The 25,104-nt window shown below is 43.5% G+C and overlaps 1 protein-coding gene across 6 annotated transcripts in view; it reads left to right on the top strand.

Annotated features, from left to right (window-relative positions):
• Positions 1–25,104, top strand: part of ARHGEF28 (Rho guanine nucleotide exchange factor 28) — a 355,169-nt gene that overhangs the window by 263,777 nt on the left and 66,288 nt on the right. For all 6 annotated transcript variants that reach the window (XM_040341440.1, XM_040341441.1, XM_040341443.1 and 3 more), the window contains 4 exons: positions 5,390–5,511; positions 8,400–8,540; positions 15,626–15,873; positions 19,480–19,602. In XM_040341440.1, the coding sequence (XP_040197374.1) occupies positions 5,390–5,511; positions 8,400–8,540; positions 15,626–15,873; positions 19,480–19,602 (634 nt within the window). The remainder of the gene's footprint in view (positions 1–5,389; positions 5,512–8,399; positions 8,541–15,625; positions 15,874–19,479; positions 19,603–25,104) is intronic.

The raw sequence follows: 25,104 nt of genomic DNA, 5'->3' as shown, positions 1-25,104 counted from the left end.
TCAGATGAGGAGGAAGAGGAAGGAGAGTACAGAAATTCCAGATATAAAGTCTCTCTAGATGAAGTAGATGATCTTCTTGAAGCAATTTATACTACACTTGATATTCAAGAAGAGGAGGTACAATTATCTCTTCATGACAAAATGTACCAGGGTCTGGATGCCTCCAAACACAAGGTTTTTCCAGTTCACAAAGTAGTATCAGATACTATTAGAAAAGAATGGAAAGATCCAGAAAGGGGCCCCTTCTTTTCTAAAAGTCTAAGGAAAAGATTTCCCTTTGAAGATAAAGACTCTGAAGCCTGGAATAAAAAGCCAAAAGTTGATGCTGCCTTTTCCCAGGTGTCTCGACGCACGGATCTTGCGTTCGAAGACATGGGGATACTAAAAGATCCCATGGACAAAAGAGCGGACTCCCTGTTAAAGAAAGCTTGGGACTCTACTTCTCTTAGTCTAAAACCTGCAATGGCCTCCACAGTGGTGGCAAGAAACTTGGAGTGTTGGGTGGAAAAGCTGATGAACCATGTTGAAGCTGGTACACCAAGGAAGGATATCTTGGAATCCTTTCCATTGATTCTAAAATCAATCAGGTACATGGCTGATGCGTCAGCTGAATCAATTAAGTTGTCAGCTAGATCCTCTGCCCTGGTGAACTCAGCCAGACGTGCAGTATGGCTGAAAACCTGGACAGGGGACACAGCCTCTAAAGTCAAACTCTGCGGGTTACCCTTCTCAGGGGACTTACTGTTTGGACCGGATCTTGAAAAAATTCTGGATAGAACAGCCGACAAAAAGAAGGCTTTCCCGGCTAAGAAACAACCTGTTAAAAAGAATTTTCGTTCTTTTCCACAAACCTCCAAAAAAGAAGAAAACAAAAAGCGCTGGTTTCCTCAAAGAGGTAGAGGAAGAGGAGGTATCCTCTTTAAGTCACCCCAGGATCAGTCATCAAAAGACAAGTGACAATCTGACTCCTGTGGGGGGAAGACTGTCCGCTTTCTCTTCTCAGTGGAGCCTTCTGACCAAGAGCCCCTTTGTGAAAAACATAGTTACACAAGGATACAGTCTGGAGTTTTCAGAGTGCCCTCCTTGCAGGTTTTATGTAACAACCCTACCAAGGGATCAGGAAAAAGCTTCCGCAATGATGAACCTTCTAAAGGATCTGATCCAACAGGAAGTTATTGTCCAAGTCCCAAAAGATCAGGAGGGAAGAGGGTTTTACTCCCACATATTCTTAGTAAAAAAGCCTTCAGGCAAATATCGCCTAATTTTGAACTTGAAGATCCTGAACAAAACTATAAGGTACAAGCACTTCCGGATGGACACCATTTATTCCATCACAAAGTTGTTAACACCAGAGTGCTTCATGGCCTCTCTGGATCTAAGGGATGCGTATCTACACGTGCCAATAGCGCAGGCCTCACAAAAGTTTCTACGCTTGGCAATAAACTTGGGAACTTCAATATGGCACCTCCAATTCAGAGCTCTGCCGTTCGGCCTCTCATCCTCACCAAGGATCTTTACAAAAGTGATGGCGGAAGCCTTGGAGCCTCTGAAACTGAGAGGGGTCTCAGTTGTTCCTTATCTGGACGACCTCTTATTCTTTGCAGGTTCAAGGGATCAGCTGGTTTCAGATCTCCAGACGTCCCAGGCTCATCTCGAGAGCCTGGGGTGGATATTGAATCTAGAAAAATCAAACCTAGACCCCTCACAGGAGATGAGGTTCCTCGGTTACACCATCAATTCAGTTCTACAGAAGGTGTTTCTCCCTCAAGAAAAAGTAGAAAAAGTAGTTTCTGCAGTGAGCCAGATTCAAACGAATCTCTCAGTATCAGTACGTTCTGCCATGGCAGTCCTAGGTCAACTTACGGCCTCGATTCCTGCCATTCAATGGGCAAGGCTTCATTCCAGACCCCTACAGAGGAACATCCTACAGGAGTGGTCTCACCAGGAGTCACTGGAGAAAACCTTCTCTCTATCATCAAAGGTAAAACGGTCCCTCTGGTGGTGGAGAGATCCTTCCAATCTCACAAAAGGTCTCTCATGGGTCCTTCCCTCGGACAAACGTCTGACAACGGACGCAAGTTCGTGGGGATGGGGAGCCCACCTGGATGGACAGACCGCACAAGGGTCATGGACCAAAGTGGAGGCAAGGAGGTCATCGAATTGGCGAGAACTAAAAGCCATTTTTATGGGTCTCCTGGCTTTTCAACAGATGCTGAAGGGTTGTCATGTTCAAATTTTGTCGGACAACACTACAGCAGTGGCCTATGTGACCAGACAAGGCGGGACCAGGAGCCAGGGATTGATGGAGCTGGCCAATCAGTTACTGACTTGGGCGGAGAAAAATGTGGCCTCTTTGTCAGCAATCCACCTAAAAGGATCCCAAAACCTGCTGGCAGATCTTCTCAGCAGAAAGAAAGTAATAGAAGCAGAATGGAGTCTAAGTCAGGAGATTTTCAACATGATCTCCAAGGAATGGGGACATCCTCAAGTAGACCTTTTTGCCAGTCAGCAAAACAAGAAAGTTCAAAACTTCTTTTCTCTCCACAGAGAAGACCAGGCGATAGGCATAGATGCTCTAGCCCATCCCTGGGATTACCATCTGTGCTACGCCTTTCCCCCCTTTCCCTTGATTCCTTTGGTCTTAAGGAAATTCAGAGAAGAGAAAACAGACCTAATTCTGATTGCTCCCTTTTGGCCAAAGAGGCCTTGGTTTGCAACCATACTGAACCTGGCCGCAAAACCTCCATGGAAGTTGCCTCCCAAGAAGGACCTTCTAACACAGGGATCTGTGTGTCACCCAGAAACAGACAGGTTACATCTAAGCGCTTGGTTTCTGAGGAAGACATTTTGAAAAATAAAGGCTTGTCGGACAAGGTTGTAAAAACTCTTCTGTCCAGTAGGAAGGAGGTAACAAGATCAATTTATCTTAAAGTGTGGAAGAAGTATAACTCATGGTGTTCTTCCAAGACCTTTCAAACTAAGAGTGTGGTCTCAGTGCTAGAATTTCTCCATGAAGGAATGGAAAAAGGACTTGCAGCCAGTACCTTAAAGACACAGGTAGCGGCTCTTTCTGTTTACTTAGAAAAAACTCTGTCCAGAGAACCTTTAATTTCCAGGTTTTTTAGGGCACTAGCTCGAAATAGGCCAGTGATCCTCAAAAGTTTTCCCAGTTGGGACTTATCGGTTGTACTACAAGGTTTGACGGGAGTTCCGTTCGAACCATTGGAGAAGATTTCTTTGAAAAACTTAATCCTCAAAACAGTTTTTTTGGTGGCTATTACGTCAGCAAGACGAATCAGTGAGCTCCAAGCTCTGGCCATCACTGAACCCTTCCTAAGAATTTTCCCAGACCGAGTGATCCTTCAAACGGAGCCTTCGTTTCTTCCGAAAGTATCATCAAAATTTCACCGGTCACAGGAAATAGTGTTACCCACTTTTGCTTTAAACCCTTCTAATGCTGGAGAAGAAGCGTTCCATACACTAGACGTGAAAAGGTGTCTTTTACAGTTTCTTTCAGTCACCAGAGATTTCAGAAAGTCAAATGCTCTCTTTGTAGCTTTCTCAGGTCCCCGCAAGGGGGAAAAAGCATCCAAAAGTACTTTAGCCAGATGGCTTAAACTTGCTATTTCAGAAGCCTATAAAGCCAAAGGAGTCGTGCCTCCCTCAGGTATTGTGGCACACTCAACAAGGTCAACTGCAGTCTCCTGGGCCGAAAGAGCCGGCGCTACACCTGAGCAGATCTGCAAGGCCGCCACTTGGAGCAACTACTCAACGTTCCTAAGGCACTACAGGTTGGATCTATTGTCTGCCGCAGACCAAGCCTTTGGCAGAAAGGTTCTGCAAGCAGTAGTCCCACCCTAGGGTAAGTTACTTGTTTATCCTCTCCAAGGTTGTCCTGAAAGGCGACTGGAGAAAGACTTAGTTAGACTTACCGGTGACGGTATTTCTAAGAGCCTTTCAGGACAACCGCTGTTTCCCTCCCTAAATGTTAAAGTAATAAATTATAAAATCTATCATGGTGTTGTGGTTTTCTGTGCTGTGTCTTCCAGAGAGTCGGACCACAATAACTGAGGCCATGGTGGAAGAGGAGGGCTTTTAAAGATTAGCATGTGTTTCCTAATGAAGAGGCGGAGCTGCGCTCTCTCCAAGGTTGTCCTGAAAGGCTCTTAGAAATACCGTCACCGGTAAGTCTAACTAAGTCTTTCTCGAGTATAAGCCAACCCGAGTATAAGGCGAGGTACCAAGTTTCTACCCCCAAAAAAATGGGAAAACCTATTGACTTATAAGCCTAGGGTGAGAATGCAGCAGCTACTGTAAGCGGAAAAGAGGGTCAACAATGCCCATTTGCACGCCTCACTGTGCCCATTTGCATGCCTCACTGTGCCCATTGCCACCTCACTGTGCCCAACCTCACTGTGCCCAATGCAGCCTTCCTGTGCCCGAGTCAGTGTACCTGAAATTCTTGACAGGCTGCGGGTGTCCATTCATTCTTTAAAAGTCACAGTCTCCTCCTGGTCCCGTTCCGTGATAGGCATTTCCCAGCAGCCTATCACGGACATCTTCTCATCCTCGGACTCTGTTTTCCAGCAGACACTGTGTTCAGTGTTCCGCCAATCACGGACGTCTTTTCATCCTCGGACAAGAGAACGTCCGTGATAGGCGGAACACTGAAAACAGTGTCTGCTGGGAAACTCCTATCATGAAAGGGACTTTTAAACAATGGACGCTCGCAGCTCTTCAGGTACACTGACTCGAGTATAAGCCGAGGGGGGTATTTTCAGCCCTAAAAAAAAGGGCTGAAAAACTTGGCTTATACTTGAGTATATACAGTACTATAGTTTTTCGTTCCGAAAAAAAAATCGGCAAAAAAATGGACGATCATTCGCCCAATATCCTCCTTGTGTGTACGAGGCTTAAGAGAACGGAGTAGTGACTATTTTTTTTGCAGTTAGTAAGCCATTAGTGAGTGTTAGAACAGTTTTTGTTAAGTTTTGCAAGCAAAATCCAGACTGACGGGGGTCAAGAAGGTATCAGTGAAGTGGTAGCTTAGGTGGTTGTAGACCAGGTGTTCTAGTAGTTAAACACAGTTAAACTTATCTGACCCAGTTTTGACCAACTCAACACACCAAAACATATGTGTATTCACAAATATATGTGTTTTGGCAAGAATAAGATGACTTTAGGATTGTCTTTTGATTTTAAACAGGACATTTTACTGCTTTTATAAAACATAAAAAATAAATAATATTGCTGAAGCCCATGTCACGATCAGACTCAGACTTTTTTTTCCCACAGTACTGTTTTTATCTGAGAATGTAGTAACTGTTTGTTGTAGCCATCACAGGGATTTAAGAGAAAAAATCTAACTATGTACTTTATCAATTTGTAGGAGATTAGATCAGTCATTGGAATCTGATGGTGACACAAGTGGCTCTAGATCCAGGTCTCAGTCGGATGAACTGTTACAAAACGTGGGGACCCCTCCATCGATGGATGCTTTTCCTATTGAAGGTTGAATTACAGTTATTCTTAACATGCATTTTTTATTGTTTTTTTTTTTTAATATGATAATTCACCAAAGCTGTTTTTGGAACCTGCTCAAATCTAAAAATTCACATTTAGTCATCATATACGGTACTTTCAATTGTTAGCATCCCTGCCTTGCAGCTCTGTAATTCTGTATTCAACCCCCCCCCCCAAAAAAAAATAATAGCTGCATGCTTTTATATTTCTCCCCATGTTTGCATGGGTTTCCTCCAGGTAAATCTCATCATGCAAACAACACATTATTATTTCTAGTATTTTTACAGTATTTAAACTCTGTATAGGAGTACCTTCTGCAGTCTTCCTATTTATGTGCACCTATCCACAGCTGCCAGCACTATGATTAGAACAGCGTGAAACACAATAATATACAGTATAATTTTATATTTATACAGTGCTGACATATTATACAGTACTTTACAAAATACTTGAAATCCTTGTCCTCAATTTCTGTTTTTGCCACCTTCACTAGAGTCAATTTGAAAGGATGCAATTTAGCAATCCATTATGTTTTTAGATTGCAATAGTAAACTAAAGTACCTAGAGAATATCCAAGTCAGCAAATTATAAAGCTTGCCTTTTCCTTGTAGATGGTGTGCTTGCATGCTCCAGTTTGTATAGTTAGCACATCACAGGGTTGGACTGGCCATTGGGACTACAGGGAGTTTCCAGGTGGGCCGATGACTCATTGGCCCGGCTTCAGTGACAGTGGACTGCCGCCCCCCTCCGCTCCTTTGTCTCTCCCTTCCCGCAGCGCTCACCTCCTCTCCCTCCCCGCAGCGCTCACCTGGGGGGAACAAAGAAGCAGGGGGGGACCAGAGGAGCAGGGGGACGACAGAGGAGCAGGGGGACGACAGAGGAGCATGGGGGAGGGGACAGATAGCTGACTCAACAGCATGGCCTGGGAGTTTCTCACTTCTTCCTAATCTTGTCCCATTTGCCCCGGGTGAAATAATGTCTAGCTTCCCCACTGGTACTGCCTATACTGTAAGAGTACCAGTACCAGTTGTTCTACTCTAATAAAGTAGTGGCTAGTGAAGGGGAAGAGGGGGCTTGGGTGGCCGGGGGTGTGGGAGTTGTCCAGCCGCCGTGGGAGAGACCTGTCAAAGTGGGCCAGTCTGGATAAAGTCCAGGGCCAAATTTTTGTCCCAGTCCAGCCCTGGCACATCAGTAACAGGGTAAAGAAGCCACATGGAAGCACTAATGGAACTGCCTGTGGCCATTGTAACTTTATAACGTTCTTTACCTATAATTTTTATCAAATATTATGATTTGTTTAAAATGCCGCTTCATGCATTGACATACCTGATAGACTTGTTAGTCTGTCCAGACAATGTGGTCACCTGATGGCTTGGCACCATTCACAGGCAGCTTAACTTTTCAGTAAGTCAAAAAGTTGAGTGCAATTAAAGTTTACTTTAGATAAGTGTAGCACAGGGGATGTTTTTCAATCTTTTAAAGTGTAAGAAGAAAATGACTCTCTATACCTTGTTCCTGCCATGGCTAAGGCTGGCCATACATTATGCACTTTTATTGTTCAATTTCCTTTAGATTTACCTTCAACTATGTAGTCCAAGGGCCTGCCTGATTGCATACAAATTGTTTAGGTTTGATCTTATACATACACATGGTCGGATTGTCTGACCGTTGTTGTCAAAAAAATCAGATCGTGTGTATGGGCCTTTACACTGACTAGGAATGTACCAATTAGCACTGAACAGGAAGGATGAAACAGAGGAATGTACCAAGTGCAGAGGTAAACAATCAACAGAAAACACATCATAGATGGCAAAGAACAGCTTTCACTGTTAACTTTCACTTATTAAACTGTATGTCATGGAGCTCATTGAGTGGTTGTAAAGGTAAAAGTTTTTTTTTACCTTCATGCAACCTTTGCATAAAGGTAAAAAATATATATATTTTTATGCCGTAACTTACAGCGTATTTTCCTTATCCTGAAAGAATTTGCGCCGTAAGTTACTGCGGCGTAGTGTAACTTTGGCGGCGTAAGGGCGCGCAATTCAAATGGATGAGTTGGGGGTGTGTTTTATGTTAATACGTCTTGACCCGACGTAAATTAAAACATTTTTAACGGCGCAAAGCCCTATTCGCGAATGATACTTAACATAGGATACGCCTCATATAGCAGGGGTAACTATACGCCGAAAAAAGCCTTACGGAAATGACGTAAAAAAATGCGCCGGCTGGACGTACGTTCAAGGATCGCCGTATCAAGCTAATTTGGATACTCGACGCAGAAATCGACGGAAACGCCACCTAGCGCCCAGCGTAAATATGCACCTTCGATCCGACGGCGTACTAAGACGTACGCCAGTCGGATCTAGCCCAGGTTCAGTCGTATCTTGTTTTGTGGATGCAAAACAAAGATACGCCGGAGGGAAAGTAGAAGTTACGCGGCGTATCAATAGATACGCCAGTGTAACTCCTTTGTGAATCTAGCCCTTAGATGGCAGGAGGAGCCAGGAGCGGCGACAGGGGGACCCGCAACAAGGTGGATCAGGACTACTCTGTGCAAAACAATTGCACAGAGCAGGTAAGTATAACATGTTGTTTATTATTATTATTATTATTATTATTATTATTATTATTATATATATATATATATTTTAAACTAAGCCTTTACAATCACTTTAACATCTTCCTTCAGAGTAGAGGTTATATGATCACTCAAGCATGCTTGGGATCATTTTAGATAAAGTCACTTAACCTAACAATAATAGTTTTGAGTGACACACAAACCAACCAAGTAGAAGTAACACACTTGTGAAATGACTGTGGAGACCCGGATGACGCATATAAAATGGGTGACTCTATGTCCTTATTATTTTGCCAAGATGTTGTGGATGCGGCCCTATGGAGTGACTTCAGCAGCGATGCTCTAGAGTTTGAAGCGGAGTCTTGGAGTTTAGTCGTGGATCCCTCCTTCTGCAATAAACAAGATAAAGATGTGATTAAAAGGCAAGATGTTATCTACGGTGAGTAGTTTTGTAGAATCACAGACTTGTTATAGTTTATGTGATGTCACATGGACCTTGTGCTTTTATACAAGTGAAGCTGGTATGTTTCATTTTACTGCTATTCTACCCTAGTGTGGATCCTGGCTGATCTCTCCTTCCTCTGCTATATCTGCATGAGTCAATTTTGAGTATTTCCAGACACAAGGCAGTCATTCCCCTCTGACACACAGTAGGTGATGGGGAGCCTTAGATGTGCATATTTCTCAGGCTGTGTAGGGAGGGGTGTGTCCATTCCCTCCACTCAGGTCCCAGAATACACTGAGCTCTTTGTTGTGCAGTGTGTGATATCAACACACAACCCCCTGCCTCCTGGAAACTCAGAAATACCATCTGAAATGTGTACTCTGGAAATCTGTGGAGGGGAGAGGGCTGCAGATAAACAGGTACAGCTTATGTAGGAGGATGTAATGTATCACCTAATACCAGTCACTTATGTGGACTAATGTAAGGGGTTATTATCACTTTAAGAAGAGAGTATGTGAGGAGGCATTATTTTCCTGGGAGAGAGAGAGAGAGAGAGAGAGAGAGAGAGAGAGAGAGAGAGAGAGAGAGAGAGAGAGAGAGAGAGAGAGAGAGAGAGAGAGAGAGAGAGAGAGAGATTACGATTACAATTCTGGTTGCATAATCCTACTTCTGTACATTTTGAATGAAGCAAATTAAGAAATAATTAGTTGGACTGAGTGGGTGGTTTCTAAGCAAAGAGACGGATTGTGTTAAGCACAATCAGGTCTTTTATGGTCCTGCAGAAACTATTTTTTTATCTGTTGCCTGCATTTAGCTTTAGCAGTTGTCTCAACCAACTGCAGTTGCTAGACGGTTAAGACATAACAAGTTTTATATTTCATTTAATAATTATGAATTTGACTCCTTTGTGCTAGATCGGTTAAGGAAATCCATGTTTCCAAACTCTCCAGGGTTGGTTCCTGTTTATGTTCTTCAAAGAGTAATTTTCAGAGTCTATCCGGCAGTGTTTACAATTCTTTGTCAAATGATTTCTTTCCATTGGTGGAATGTAAACAGAAGATTGCAGAGTTTCTATGCTTTTACCTTCAGATAATCGTCTGGAGACCAAAACAGGAAATCCTGAGTTCTGATAGAGGTTCTGTGCAGGTCAAGCACAGTCCAGTGCCAGCGGCATTTCTGCTATGTCCCCGACCCATCTGAAGCCCGTTTTGTAGGATTTGCACAGCTTGAGAGCACAGATCAAGTTATTCATTTACCGAAAATGTATTGCTTGGGGATGTCAAACATGTCCCAAGATACAAGTGATGCACCCAGGTCAGATATGACTTAGGCCTCGTACACACGACCGAGTTTCTCAGTAAAAAACAGCAAGAAACTTGCTGGTTTGTTTTTTTTGCCGAGGAAACCGGTCGTGTGTACACTTTTCGACGAGGAAACTGTCGAGGATCCCGTCGAGCCAAAAAGAGTGCATGTCTTCTTTTTTCTCATCGGGAATGGAGAAATTTGGCTCGCCGAGATCCTCGACAGCCTAACAAGGAACTCGATGAGCAAAACGATGTGTTTCGCCCGTCAAGTTTCTCGGTCGTGTGTACGAGGCTTCACAAGTATCATGCCATGTAGGGTTTCCCAATGGGGAAATAACCAAGCAGTTAAAGGCAAACTGTTTGGACGTTGGTCTATTTTATTTTGATTTATTATGCTGTATTTTAATACATGAACAAGGATTTTCAGAGCACTATGTGTAATCCTATAAAGGCAATATTGCAATTGCAGCTTGCCTCAAGGCTAGCTTTTTTTGGTTGAAAAGGCCTGATAAAGTTGTCCAGTAAGGGCTGAATCACTCTCAATAGCTGGAGCTATTAAGCTCTGTAACCACTTCAGCTCCAGCGATGTACCTGTACGTCGCTGGTGTTTGAGTAGTTATACTGAGATGCTGCCCGCAGCTGAAGGCATCATCCCATACTGCCCGCAGCTGAAGGCATCATCCCATACTGCCCGCAGCTGAAGGCATCATCCCATATTGCCCGCAGCTGAAGGCATCATCCCATACTGCCCGCAGCTGAAGGCATCATCCCATACTGCCCGCAGCTGAAGGCATCATCCCATACTGCCCGCAGCTGAAGGCATCATCCCATATTGCCCGCAGCTGAAGGCATCATCCCGGTACAGCTTTTTAGAGCCAGCGGTTGGCTCTCTTGTAATAGCAATTCTAGTGGCTAACTAGCCACTGGATTGCTTTTACAAGCAATGGGAAGGCATGCCACCTTTTACAGCTGTACCTGTAGTCCCGACCGACCAGCCGGTGCTTCCGCAGGAGGATCATAGAGCCCAGCAAAGACCAGATAAGCTTTGTTGGGCTTTATGATCTAGTAACCGGAGAGTGAAGATTTCACATTACTTCTGGGTTGTAAAATGTTGCCTTTCAATAGTAAAAGTAAATTTGTCAGGTCGTGACCCGTTTGGTATCTATTTACTCTGGGTAACATTATCTTTCATATTTTACCCAAAAATGGGGTTATGTATTGTGTTTGTTTTGCATTAAAATGACAAAATGTGTAATATTGCGTTTGAAAAACCGCTGCGCAACTTCCATGTGACATAAAAAATTGCAAAACACACCATTTTATTCTCTAGAGCCTCTGCTTTTAAAAAAAATATTGTCTGGGGGTTCTAAGAAAATTTCTAGCAATAAATACGGATATATGTAAACAAAAAGTGGGTAAATAGGCTCTTTGTTACAAGGAACCTAGGGGCTAAGCTGTTTTTTATTTATTTTTTATTTCTTGCCATGATATCACTATAGATGAGTCACCGATCAGTCACTTGCTATTCAGATATCCACTTAGCCCACATGAATGTTATCCCTGTTAATAAAATATTCAAAGTGCTGCTTCCCACAATCACATGTAATGTGCATTTGTTGCATTGCAAATCGCACCCAATGCACCTTGTTAATGGATGTGCAATTCACCACAGCACAATGCAGGGAAACACACTGACGTTACTTACGTCTGTTGCGGTTTGGTGCACTGTTAGAAATGGACTATTTTTGGTGCTTCCAAGTAAGTGGGCTAATGCACAGCAGTGGTTTAAATGGGTCCTAAGCAGTGACATGCGGTGAGGTCAGTGGCTGGTCAGAGCCTGATACACACAGGTTACATACACCGCGAACGTTAGAGCGAGAACAATAATTCTAGCACTAGACCTCCTCTGTAACTCTAAACGTTTAACCTGTAAAAATAAAAATTGAAAGCGTCGCCTAGGGAGATTTTTAAGTACTGACGTTTGGTGCCATTCCACAATGCACAATTTTAAAGCATGACATATTGGGTATCTATTTACGAGGCGTAATATCATCTTTCACATTATACAAAAAAATAGGGCTAACTTAAAAAAAAAAAATTATGAAACAATTTTCCCCCCAAGAAAATGCATTTGAAAAATTGCTGTGCAAATACCATGTAACATAAAAAGTTGCAATGACCACTAGTTTATTCTCTAGGGTGTCTGCTAAAAAATATATACTGTATTTATTGGCGTATAGCACATTTTTTTACCGTGAAAATTGAGGGTAAACTGTGTCTGCATGTTATACGCCAATATTTTTTGTTTTTATTACCGGGGGGCTGTCCGCCCGGGTGCCACCCACTGGGGGGGGGGGTGTCAGGCCGGCTGCCCTGCCAGTATACTTTAAAGTTAAGAAAACGTTACTGCCATTCCTTTTTCATACGGCGTGGGGGCCCAGGGCCCTGGGAGAACACAGTGATTATTGCTAGCAGCTATAGCCACTAACAATAATCGCATCCTAAAAATCAGACATGCAGGTTGTACTTAAGTTGATCGATGAATCAACTTGGGTACAGTCAGTCTGCTTATACATGGTATGAATCTCAGCCGGTCCCTGCTGAACTGGTGGTGATTCGGACTGTCTATGGCTGGCTTTAGGTTGCATTAGGCTGATGGCCTGTGTTGTATGCAACAGATATATAACAGATAACTGATTTAATCATTAATCTTAATTTGTACAGAAAATGTTGTTTGCTAATGAATCTGGTGCGGTCACGTGATCCTGCAGCTCCAGCTCTCATGTGTCAGTGAGCAGATGCTGCAGGGGAGAGAAGGGATCACCGACAAAGGCTGGGCTATGGGTGCCATCATGGCTCCTGGATTTCCCAGCCATTGTTCAGTGCTCCGAAGCCGGAGCTACAGGATCATATGGTCAGACCTGAGCAGATTTAAAAAAGCTAAGTACACACATCTTTTTTGTACAGTTTAAGCAGTATAGGTGGGAGGAGGGAACATTTTTAGTTATAGTAAAACTTAGGCTTTTATTCCACTTTAATTATACAATTTTTAGTTTTCAATGTTTTTTATTCAGAATTTTTAAAGTATACAAAGTCAGCAATAGTCGTTATGACAATAAATAGTCGTTGGCTATAAACCAGGGTATAAATCTTTGCGGCAATTAAGAGTACATACTGTCATCAAACATACTGCATTGCCATTTACATTATGAATTTATAATGCGTGATTCTGAAAGAACAATAGAAAGAAGAAAATCTGCAATAAACTATATATATATATGCACATAATGACTCTTGTCGCCTCCTACCCTTCTGAGGAAAATCGGGACATGGGAGTAGACCATCTAACATTGCTATTTTAAATCTAAGAAACTCGCCTCTTACTCGGCAATCGGTAGGTGTGGAATAGCATATAAAAAGGAGAATATGACACAAAATTTTGAGGAACTCAAGACACCTGTTTGAAGTACCAGCCAGTCTTAACTCTCAGGCAGTCGTGGATACCCCAGTTGACCTGAGTGCCCATGAAGGGCAAATATGGGTAGGACAAGTAGAGAGGATATAGTTAACCACTTGCTGACCAGCCACCGCAGTTTTATGGCGGCAGAATGGCACGGCTGGGAGAAACGTTGTTGTTATGTCGCTTCGCCTTTTGGCCACTAGGGGTGTACGCACGCCGCCGGAGGCCGCGATCGGTCCCCCGGAGCCAATGCGAAGGTGCGGCGGGCATGATGAACACCGGGCACCCACGATTGCTCGTGACAGAGCGAGAACTGGGATCTGTGTGTGTAAACACACAGATCCGGTTCTCTCAGGGGAAAATAGACTGATCGTGTGTTCATACAAAGTATGAACACCGATCTCTCTCTTCCCCTAGTAAGTCCCATCCCCCCTACAGTTAGAACACAGTTAACCCCTTGATCGCCCCCTAGTGTTAGCCCCTTCCCTGCCAGTGACATTTATACAGTAATCAGTGCATTTTTATAGCACTAATCGCTGTATAGATGTGAATGATCCCAAAAATGTGTCAAGTGTCCAATTTGTCTGCCGCAATATCGCAGTCCCAATAAAAATCGCAGATCGCCGCCATTACTAGTAAAAAAAAAAAATAATAATAAATATGCCATAAAACTACCCCCTATTTTGTAAACGTTATACTTTGTAGACGCAAAGCAATCAATGTACGCTTATTGCGATTTTTTTTTTTTTCTTTACCAAAAGTATGTAGAAGAATACATATCGCCCTAAACTGAGGAAAACATTATTTTTTTGTAAAAAAAAATTGGGAAATTTATTAAAGTAAAAAGTAAAAGATATTGGGGCAGATCCAAGTACATTTAGATAGGCGCAGCGTATCAGAGATACGCTACGCCGCTGTAACTTACTTTTGAATTCTTTGAATCCACAAAGAATTTGCGCTGTAAGTTACGGTGGCGTGGTGTATCTCTCGGCGCGTAATTCAAATCGGCGGGTAGGGGTCGTGATTCATTTAAATGAAGCGCGTCCCCGCGCCGAATGAACTGCGCATGCTCCTTTTCAAAATTTCCCGCCGTGCTTTGCGCGAAATTACGTCGCAACGACGTCATTTTTTTTACTTAGACGTGAATTACGTCCATCCCTATTCACGGACGACTTGCGCAAAAAAAATAAATTCAAATTTCGACGCGGGAACGACGGCCATACTTAACATGGCAATTCTATCTATACGCCGCAAAATAGCAGCTTTAACTATACGCCGGAAAAAGCAGACTAGAGACGACGTAAGAGAATGCGACGGCCACGCGTACGTTCGTGGATCGTCGGAAAAAGCTATTTAGCATACTCGAGGCGGAAAACAACGCAAACTCCACCCAGCGGACGCCGAAGTATTGCATCTACGATCCGAAGGCGTACGAAGCCTCTCGGATCAAACCCAGATGCCGTCGTATCTTGGTTTGAGGATTCAAACTAAAGATACGACGCGGGAAATTTGAAAGTACGCCGGCGTATCAGTAGATATGCCGGCGTACTCTCTCTCTGGATCTGGCCCATTGTGTTTTTTTTCAAAATGTTCACTCTTTTGTTTATAGCGCAAAAAATAAGAACCGCAGAGGTGATCAAATGCCACCAAAAGAAAGCTCTATTTGTGGGGACATTTTTTTTTTGTTTGGGTACAATGTCGTACGACCGTGCAGTTGTCAGTTAAATCAGCGCAGTGCCAGATTGTAAAAAGTGCTTTGGTCAGGAAGGGGGTAAAATCTTCCAGGGCTGAAACGGTTAATAGGAGAAGAGAAGGGAAACAAAGCATTAGAGAGATAAAGGTGCACCCTATCCCAGAGGAGAAAAAAGAAGAGGGGGGGGGGGAGACATTCCATGGCATAGCTATCTCATAGGGTATTTGACAGATATTTATTCCAGGGGACCCAAGTCTCTTGGAACGGGATAAGTTTATCATTTAGAATCGCCGATAGGCGCTCGTTTGCCATTATCCAAGATAAGTTGGACCTTTGTAAGTTGAAGGGAACTGTGGGCGATTTCCATGACCTGGCTATGAATTATACAATTTTTTTCCTGAAAAAAGGTTGATCATTTTCGACCACCTACACATGAGGTTGCTTGCAATTTTGCATGCTGCAGTTGTGTCATCCACGTTTCCTATTGTCCTATTATGTAAGCCAATTATTGAGCGGACACCGTGTACTTGCAGTCTGCTGATGGAGCATTTGGGACATCTATGGGGTCTAGGTTATTTTAGGATTGCCGTACTATCCTGTTGTTGTTTTTACTGCCTTGCAGAGCTCATGCAGACGGAACTGCATCATATCCAGACCCTGTTCATTATGTCTGAGGTATTCCGGAAAGGGATGAAGGAGGAGCTGCAGATGGACCACAGCACAGTGGACAGAATCTTCCCCTGCCTTGATGAGCTGCTGGAGAGTCACAAGAGCTTCTTTTACAACCTTCGGGAGAGGAAACAGGAGTCCAGGGAGGGCAACGACGGGAACTTTGTCATCAACAGAATTGGAGATATCCTGGTACAGCAGGTACTGGATGTGATGTCATTCAATGACCGTACAAAACATGCTTTGTATTGTTCAAGCTACTTTCAGGTCAACTGTATTACTCTGTATGGCACAGTTGCTGAATATTTGAAAAACCAAGGAATAATATGGTTAAAACCACCTTCTACATGTTTAAAGATAAAAGTGTAGATCCTGTACAGGAGCTTCGTTGATACATCTCTCCATTTACAAAGTCTCCCAATTTCCTGCATTGCCTGCAGTGAAGAAATGATGGGAAGCTTAAAGGGGTATTACACCAAAAAACAAAACTTTAATATACCACAGCTTACCAATTCTTATGCCGCGAACACACGACCGTTTTTCATGACGAGAAAAATTCAATTTTTTAACTTGATCGTGAAAAACATAGTTACATAGTTAGTCAGGTTGAAAAAAAGACACAAGTCCATCCAGTTCAACCACAAGAAATAAAATAATAATAATATCGTACAATCCCATATACCCAATTCCATACCCACAGTTGATCCAAAGGAAGGCAAAAAACCCCAGCAGAGTATGATCCAATTTGCTACAGCAGGGGAAAAAATTCCTTCCTGATCCCCCGAGACGCAATCGGATATTCTCCGGATCAACTTTACCTATAAATATCAGTACCCAGTTATATTATGTACATTTAGGAAAGTATCCATGCCTTTCTTAAAGTGGAGGTTCACCCAAAAACTAAATTTTTAACATTAGATTGAGGCTCATTTTGGGAAGCAGAATCGGGTGTTTTTTTTCAATCGAAGCAGTACTTACCGTTTTAGAGATAGATCTTCTCCGCCGCTTCCGGGTATGGGCTGCGGGACTGGGCGTTCCTATTTGATTGACAGGCTTCCGACGTACATACATCGCGTCACGATTTTCCTAAAGTAGCCGAACATCGGTGCGCAGGCGCCGTATAGAGCTGCACCGATGTTCGGCTTCTTTCGGCTACTCGTGACGCGATGTATGCGACTGTCGGAAGCCTGTCGGAAGCCTGTCAATCAAATAGGAACGCTCAGTCCCGAAGACCATACCCAGAAGCGGCGGAGAAGATCTATCTCTAAAACGGTAAGTACTGCTTCGATTTAAAAAAAAAAAACACCCGATTCTGCTTCCCAAAATGAGCCTCAATCTAATGTTAAAAATTGTTTCTGCTCTGATCTCTGAGCAGCCAAATGGTCCGGGGCTGAAGTGGTTAATAAAATGGTTATCTTACAGTCCTATTTTGGGGCTTCGATGAGGCTTTGGTTGAGCTTTGATGGGGCTTTCGGGCTTCAAGCGAGCTTTGCCATATATGTCTATGGAGGCTTTAAAGCTGAAGCTACATGGGGTATAATTTTTTTTTCGAAGCCGAAGCAAAGCAAATGCAAGGACTGTAATGCCCTGTACACACGATCGGTTCGCCTGATGAAAACGAACCGATGGATTTATTCATCAGATATCCGATGAAGCTGACTTTCATCAGTCTTGCCTACACACCATCGGTTAAAAATCCAATCGTGTCCAACGCGGTGACCTAAAACACAACGACGTGCTGAGCATGCGTCGACTTGATTCTGAGCATGCGTGGATTTTTGACCGATGGATTTCCCCAAAGACAATCGTTTTTTATTATCGTTTTTTTAACCATAAGAAAAATTTAAAACAGGTTCTATTTTTTTTCACAGATGGGGGAAAAAAACTGATGGGGCCCACACACGATCAGTTCGTCCGATGAAAACGGTCCATCGGTCCGTTTTCATCAGATGAACCGATCGTGTGTACAGGGCATTAGCTAACCATTTTATTTAGTGACAGGAGCTTTGACTAGCATTCAGAGAAGCCTTGTTTTGAAGCAAGGGTAAACTAGGTGTTAATATGTGTTAAAGCGGAAGCAAGTGTAAATGACCCCTTACTGACACTATCACCAGTTAAAAAAAAAGTAAAAAAAACCCACATACAAATACTTATATTTCATCTTCTGCCAGCACCTCTGATCATAGATGCACATGCATTGTGATAGTCTCATGTCGTAATTCGTGTCTCTGGTAAGATGTGCACAATGGAGGAGAAAAATATGGAGTTACATTACTTCCTTGAGACACATTTCTGCTGCACGGTTTTAGAAATTCTGCGTTCGTAGGTCCCTAGTCATGAACAATGACACTCCTTATTACAGGCTGCACTCCTGCCTTAAGCACTTGCCGACCGCTGCACGACGATGTACATCGACATAATAGCACGGGCAGACAAATAGGAGTACCTGTACGTCCCTTTAAATTTGCCACCCAGTGCGCGCGCCTCGTGAGTGTGGCCAAGGGTCCTGGGAGCTCGATGTTCCCGGTTGGCCCACGATTGCGGTCGGCAAAGGCAAAACAGGGGGATGCCTTTGTAAACAAGGCAATCCCCTCTGCCTAGTGACACTGTCACTGATGACTGTTCCCCGTGATCGGGAACGGTCATCAGTGATGTGTCATGTGTAGCCACGCCCCCTAACAGTAAGAATCCCTCCCTAGTACTGACTTAACCCCTTCCATTCCACCTAGTGGTTAACCCCTTTACTGCCAGTGTAATTTTTACAGTAACAGTGCCTTTTCTTAGCACTGATCGCTGTAAAAATGACAATGGTCCCAAAAATGTGTCATGTGTCTGTCATAAAGTCACAGTCACAATAAATCGCAGATCACCGACATTACTAGAAAAACATTTATAATAATATAAATGCCATAAAACTACCCCCTATTGTGTAGATGTTATAACTTTTGCGCAAACCAATCAATAAACGCTTATTGAGATATGTAGAAGAATACGTATCGGCCTAAACTGAGGAAAAAAAAATGTTCTATATATTTTTGGGGGATATTTATTATAGCAAAAAGTAAAAAATATAGAATTTTTTCAAAATTGTCACTCTATTTTTGTTTATAGCGCAAAAAATAAAAACCGCAGAGGTGATCAAATACCACCAAAAGAAAGCTCTATTTGTGGGAAAAAAAGGACGTCAATTTTGTTTGGGAGCCACGTCGCATGACCGCGCAATTGTCAGTAAAAGCGACGCAGTGCCGAATCGCAAAAAGTGGCATGGTCTTTGGCCAGCTAAATGGTCCGGGGCTGAAGTGGTTAAAGTGGTTGTAAAGTCTCAAGTTTTGTCCCCTTAATGCATTCTAATGCAGCTTCCCCCAGACCCCCCAGTTTTTCTTACCTGAGCCCAATCCGATCCAGCGATGTGCAGAAGTGGCTTCAGATGCTGTCTCGGTTCCTCATTGGCCAAACTGATAGCAGCAGGAGCCATTGGCTGTCAATCACAGTCAGTGAGGAGGGAGCAGGGGTGGGGCCAAGCCTTGCTCTTTGTATCTCATAGACACACCGAGCCTACTCAAGAATGCATGAGTATTCCCTATGGCAAGCGGCTTGCTATGGGGGCACTCAGCATGGGGGAGGGGCTAGGAGCGCCAGTGGGTGACCCCAAAAGAGGAAGATCAGGGCTTCTTTGTGCAAAACCATTACACAGAGCAGGTAAGTAAAACAAGTTTGTTATTTTTATAAAATAAAAACTGTGCCTTTTTAAAATTCCATTAAATCATAAAGTTGATATCATTATTTTATTTTACATTTTCTTTCCAGTTTTCAGCTGAAAATGCAGAAAAAATGAAGCACATTTATGGAGAGTTCTGCAGTCACCATATTGAAGCTGTGAACTTGTTTAAGGAACTACAACATAATAAAAAATTTCAGAGCTTCATAAAAGTAAGTGTTCTTTTTATAGCAAGGCTTACTGAGAATCATTGTAGAAAAAGCTGGGAGCTCAGAGCTCCTCTTGTTAATCTTTATTAGCTACATAGCATGGATACAGTACAGATCCAGTACAGTGCAGACACGTTTCTGTACTCTATCCATGCTATGTAGCTAATAAAGATTAAAATGAGGAGCTCTGAGTTGCCGGCTTTTTTCTACAGTGGACTTCATTGCATGGGACACCCCAGACTGTGCACCCGTCTTCAGCATCTTCACTTCACAAGCGCTTGAGCTAGGGGATGTTTTTTGCTTTTACTGAAAATCATGTCTACAAATATTTTCCATGACTCTTAGGCTTCATTTCAATGGACGTTTTTACGGCCACTTTTTGTTGCCTTTTTTACAGCTTAAAAACGCATGCGGCGGTCGGATTCCCGCGGGGAGCGATCCGGGACGACGGCGCGGCTATTCGTTTATAGCCGCTCCGTCGCAATCGCTCCCCGGAGCTGAAGAACTGGGAGAGCCGTATGTAAACACGGCTTCCCCGTGCTTCACTGTGGCGGCGTATCGATCGAGTGATCCCTTTTATAGGGAGACTCGATCGATGACGTCAGACTTACAGCCACACCCCCCTACAGTTGTAAACACACACTAGGTGAACCCTAACTCCTTCAGTGCCCCCTGTGGTTAACTCCCAAACTGCAACTGTCATTTTCACAATAAACAATGCATTTTAAATGCATTTTTTGCTGTGAAAATGTTCCCAAAAATGTGTCAAAATTGTCCGAAGTGTCCGCCATAATGTCGCAGTCACGAAAAAAATCGCTGATCGCCGCCAATAGTAGTAAAAAAAAAAAAAATTATAAAAATGCAATAAAACTATCCCCTATTTTGTAAACGCTATAAATTTTGCGCAAACCAATCGATAAACGCTTATTGCGATTTTTTTTTAACCAAAAATAGGTAGAAGAATACGTATCGGCCTAAACTGAGGAAAAAAAAAAAATTTTTATATATGTTTTTGGGGGATATTTATTATAGCAAAAAGTAAAAAATATAGAATTTTTTTCAAAATTGTCTCTCTATTTTTGTTTATAGCGCAAAAAATAAAAACCGCAGAGGTGATCAAATACCACCAAAAGAAAGCTCTATTTGTGGGGAAAAAAGGACGCCAATTTTGTTTGGGAGCCACGTCGCACGACCGCGCAATTGTCTGTTAAAGCAACGCAGTGCCGAATCGCAAAACCTGGCCTGGGCATTTAGCTGCAAAATGGTCCGGGGCTTAAGTGGTTAAAGGACCACTTCAGATAAAAAAAATGTTTTTTAAATAAAAAGCATGTCATACTTACCTCCACTATGCAGCTCGTTTTACACAGAGTGGCCCCGATCCTGGTCTTCTGGGTCCCTCGGCAGCTGTCTTGGCTCCCCCTCCGCAAGGACTCAACGCCTTCATGCGAGTGAGCTCGCATGGTGTTGAGTTATTGCGGGCATTAAGGTGAATTTTTTTTTTACCTTTTACAACCCCTTTAACTTTCGATCGTCACGAACACCGTGACGTACAACACTACGACGAGCCAAGAAAATTAAGTTCAATGCTTCCAAGCATGTGTCGAATTGTTTCCGAGCATGCGTCGGAATTTTGCGCGTCGGAATTGCTACAGACGATCGGAATTTCTAATTGGAATTTATTCCGTCGGAAAATTTGAGAACCAGCTCTCAAAATTTACTCCCGGAAATTCCGACAGGAAAGGTCTGATGGATCATACACACGGTCGGAATTTCCGACCAAAAGATCAGATCGGACTTCTCTTGTCGGAAATTCCGACCGTGTGTACGGGGCATAAGACTTCAAAACACAATGTAATATGAGGGTCTATAAACAACCCATTTAATCTGTATCCAACCAGCCCTTGCACCATATACTATAATATCTACGAATGCCTAAAATTCAGGTCTTCTGTGCTCTAGGCATTCGTAGATGAACAGAATAGAGACCTAAGGCTCCGTTCACACCTGAATTGCGGGTGTAATCGTCACGATTCTGCCCATGATTCCGAATTGTATCAAAATGTGCAATGTGTTTGCAATGCAATTAGAGTGTTAGAAAAGTCTTGTTTTTTTTTTTTTCTATTAAAATAACAAACGTTATACAGTACATACGGAAAGTATTCACAGCGCTTCACTTTTCCACATTTTGTTACAGTCTTATTCCAAAATGGATTCAATTAATTATTTTCCTCAAAATTCTACAAACAATACCCCATAATGACAACGTGAAAGAAGTTTGTTTGAAATCTTTTCAAATTTATTAAAAAGAAAAAATGAAAAAAATCCCATGTACAGAAGTATTAACAGCCTTTGCCGTAGAGCGGTACTAAAGGCAAAATATGTGATGCACCTTGTCACTAGCATTAACAAAAGGACACCCCCCCTACTTTACACCGCATACAAGAACAGAGCTGAGACTGCAGTATCTGCAGTATTTAATGCAGATAGTGGAGGAATGAACCAGTAGACAGAAATTACACTTATGCCGCGTACACGCAATCGGAAATTCCGACAAGAAAACCGTGGATTTTTTTCCGACTGAATTTTGGCTCAAACTTGTGACACACACCAAATTCCGACCGTCAAGAACGCAGTGACGTACAACACTATGACGAGCCAAGAAAAATGAAGGTCAATGCTTCCTAGCATGCGTCGATTTGATTCCGAGCATGAGTAGGATTTTTCTTCGTCGGAATTGCATACAGACGATTGGAATTTCCGACAAGAACTTTTCATGTCGGAGAATTAGAGCACCAGCTCTCAAATTTTTCTTGGCAGAAATTTCCGACAGAAAAATTCCATTGGAACCTACACACGGTCGAAATTTCTGAGCAAAAGCTCACATCTGGGTTTTCTTGTCGGAATTTCCGAATTGTGTGTACGCAGCATTAGGGGGTTATTTACTAAAACTGAAGCGTGCAAAATCTGGCTTCCAGGTTTTATTGTTAAAGCTTAATTGAACAAGCTGAAGTTAGAAGCAGATTGGCTACCATGCAGAGCTGTACCAAATTCTGAGGGCACCAGGTTTAGTAAATCTACCCCTTAGTGCTCTTAACCACTTCAATACAGGGCACATTCACCCCCTTCCTGCCGAGGCCATTTTTCAACTTTCAGCGCTGTCACACTTTGAATGGCAATTGCCCGGTCATGCAACACTGTACCCATATGACATTTTTTATTATTTTCTTCAGACAAACAGAGCTTTCTTTTGGTGGTATTTAATCACTGCTGGGTTTTTTACTTTTTACAAAGTTTATCTTTTTTGTAAATAAGTAATTTTTCTCCTTCACTGATGGGCACTGAGGAGACTGCACTGAGGAGGCTGCACTGATGGGAACTGAGGAGGCTGCACTGATGGGCACCGAGGAGGCTGCACTGATGGGCACTGATAGGTGGCACTGATATGCAGCATTGATGGGTGGCACCTGATGGGCAGCACTGACTGGCACCAGTAATGGGCACTGATTTGTGTCCCTGATAGGCACTCATAGGCACTGATTGGTGGCCCCCATGGTCATTGAATGGTGGCACTTCTGGGGCTTTACTGTAATCAGGGGACTGATGATCAGTCCCCTGATTACATGCCCTGTTCTTCCCTGCGAGGAGATGCCACTGATCTTTTCTCATCACCAAACACTCAGTGCGATGCAATGAGCTTACGGCACTTCCAGAATTTACATGTGACCGGCTGTGATTGGACACAGCCAATCACATGGTTAAAGAGCAATGGCTCTTTACAGGTCACAGGTCCCAGAATACTGCGGGGACTATTCAGTGTGGCTTGCGCATGCGCAGTGGGCAGCTGGCTGTGAAGCTGCGAGCTATCACAGCCGGGTGTCCATAGTTACGATGCCAGTGCCAGGGACCAAAGACCGGTGGAAAAACTGGCTTGAGTGAGCACAGCGCCGGATCCTGGGACAGGTGAGTGTCTGTTTATTAAAAGAGTGATAGATTAATATTTGGAGGACACTAGCAGATGGTTCCTCTCTCTGGGCCCCAATGAAATCCGTGACTTTAGAACTGCTAACAGTATTTGTCACATGTCCAGGCACAGTAAAAGCACAGATACTGTATATACTCGAGTATAAGCCTAGGTACCTAATTTTACTCAAAAAAAAACGGGAAAACTTATTGACTCGAGTATAAGCCTAGGGTGAGAATGCAGCAGCCACTGTAACCGGAAAATAGGGTCAACAGTGCACATTTGCCCGCCTCCCTGTGCCCATCGCCACCTCACTGTGCCCATCGCCACCTCACTGTGCCCATTGCCGCCTCCCTGTGCCCGAGTCAGTGTACCTGAAATTTTTAGAGGCAGAAGTCCATTCATTGTTTAAAAGTCGCGGTCTCCTCCTGGTCCCGTTCCGTGATAGGCGTTTCCCAGCAGCCTATCATGGACGTCTTCTCATCCTCGGACTCGGTTTTCCAGCAGACACTGTGTTCCGCCTATCACGGACGTTCTCTCGTCCGAGGATGGAAAGACGTCTGTTATTGGTGCAACACTGAACACAGTGGGCCAGATCCACGTAGATCGGCGTAATTTTAAGCAGGCGTAACGTATTGTAGTTACGCTACGCCGCCGCTACTTTGAGAGGCAAGTGCTGTATTCACAAAGGGCGTAAGGGCGCGGAATTCAAATGACAAAGATGTGGGCGTGTTTTATGTTAATTCAACTTGACCCCACGTTAATGACGTTTTTTTTGAACGGTGCATGCACTGTCCGTGGGGGTATCCCAGTGCGCATGCTCGAAATCACGTCGCAAATAGTCAATGCTTTCGACGTGAACGTAATTTACACAAAGCCCTATTCGCGAACGTTTTACGCAAACGACGTACACAACGGAAAATTCGCCGCTGGCCTGACGTCCATACTTAACATTGCGTACGCCTCATAGACCCAGGGGTAACGTTACGCGGAAAAAAGCCTTAAGTAAACAACGTAAAAAAATTCGCCGGTCGGACGTACGTTCTGAGAATCGGCGTATCTAGCTAATTTGCATACTCTATGCGGAAATCAACGGAAGCGCCACCTAGCGGCCAGCGTAAATATGCACCTAAGATCCGACGGCGTACTAAGACATACGTCAGTTGGATCTAGCCCCCATTCAGTCGTATCTTGTTTCGTGGATACAAAACAAAGATACGAAGGGACATCCTAGAAGTTACGCGGCGTATCAATAGATACGCTGGCGTAACTTCTTTGTGGATCTGGCCCATAGTCTGCGGGGAAACCAAGTCCGAGGATGAGAGGACATCTGTGATAGGCGGAACACTGAACACAGTGTCTGTGGGGAAACCGAGTCCAAGGATGAGAGGACATCCGTGATAGGCGGAACACTGAACACAGTGTCTGCTGGGAAATGCCTATCACGGAAGGGTCCAGGGGGACGCCGCGACTTTTAAACAATGGACGCTCGCAGCCCTTCAGGTACACGGAATCAAGTATAAGCTGAGGGGGGTATTTTCAGC

Source organism: Rana temporaria, chromosome 1 (genome assembly GCF_905171775.1).
Source record: "Rana temporaria chromosome 1, aRanTem1.1, whole genome shotgun sequence".
NCBI classification, from domain to species: domain Eukaryota; kingdom Metazoa; phylum Chordata; class Amphibia; order Anura; family Ranidae; genus Rana; species Rana temporaria.
Note: the sequence above shows the minus strand (reverse complement) of the source record. Positions and strands in the feature narration are given on the sequence as shown.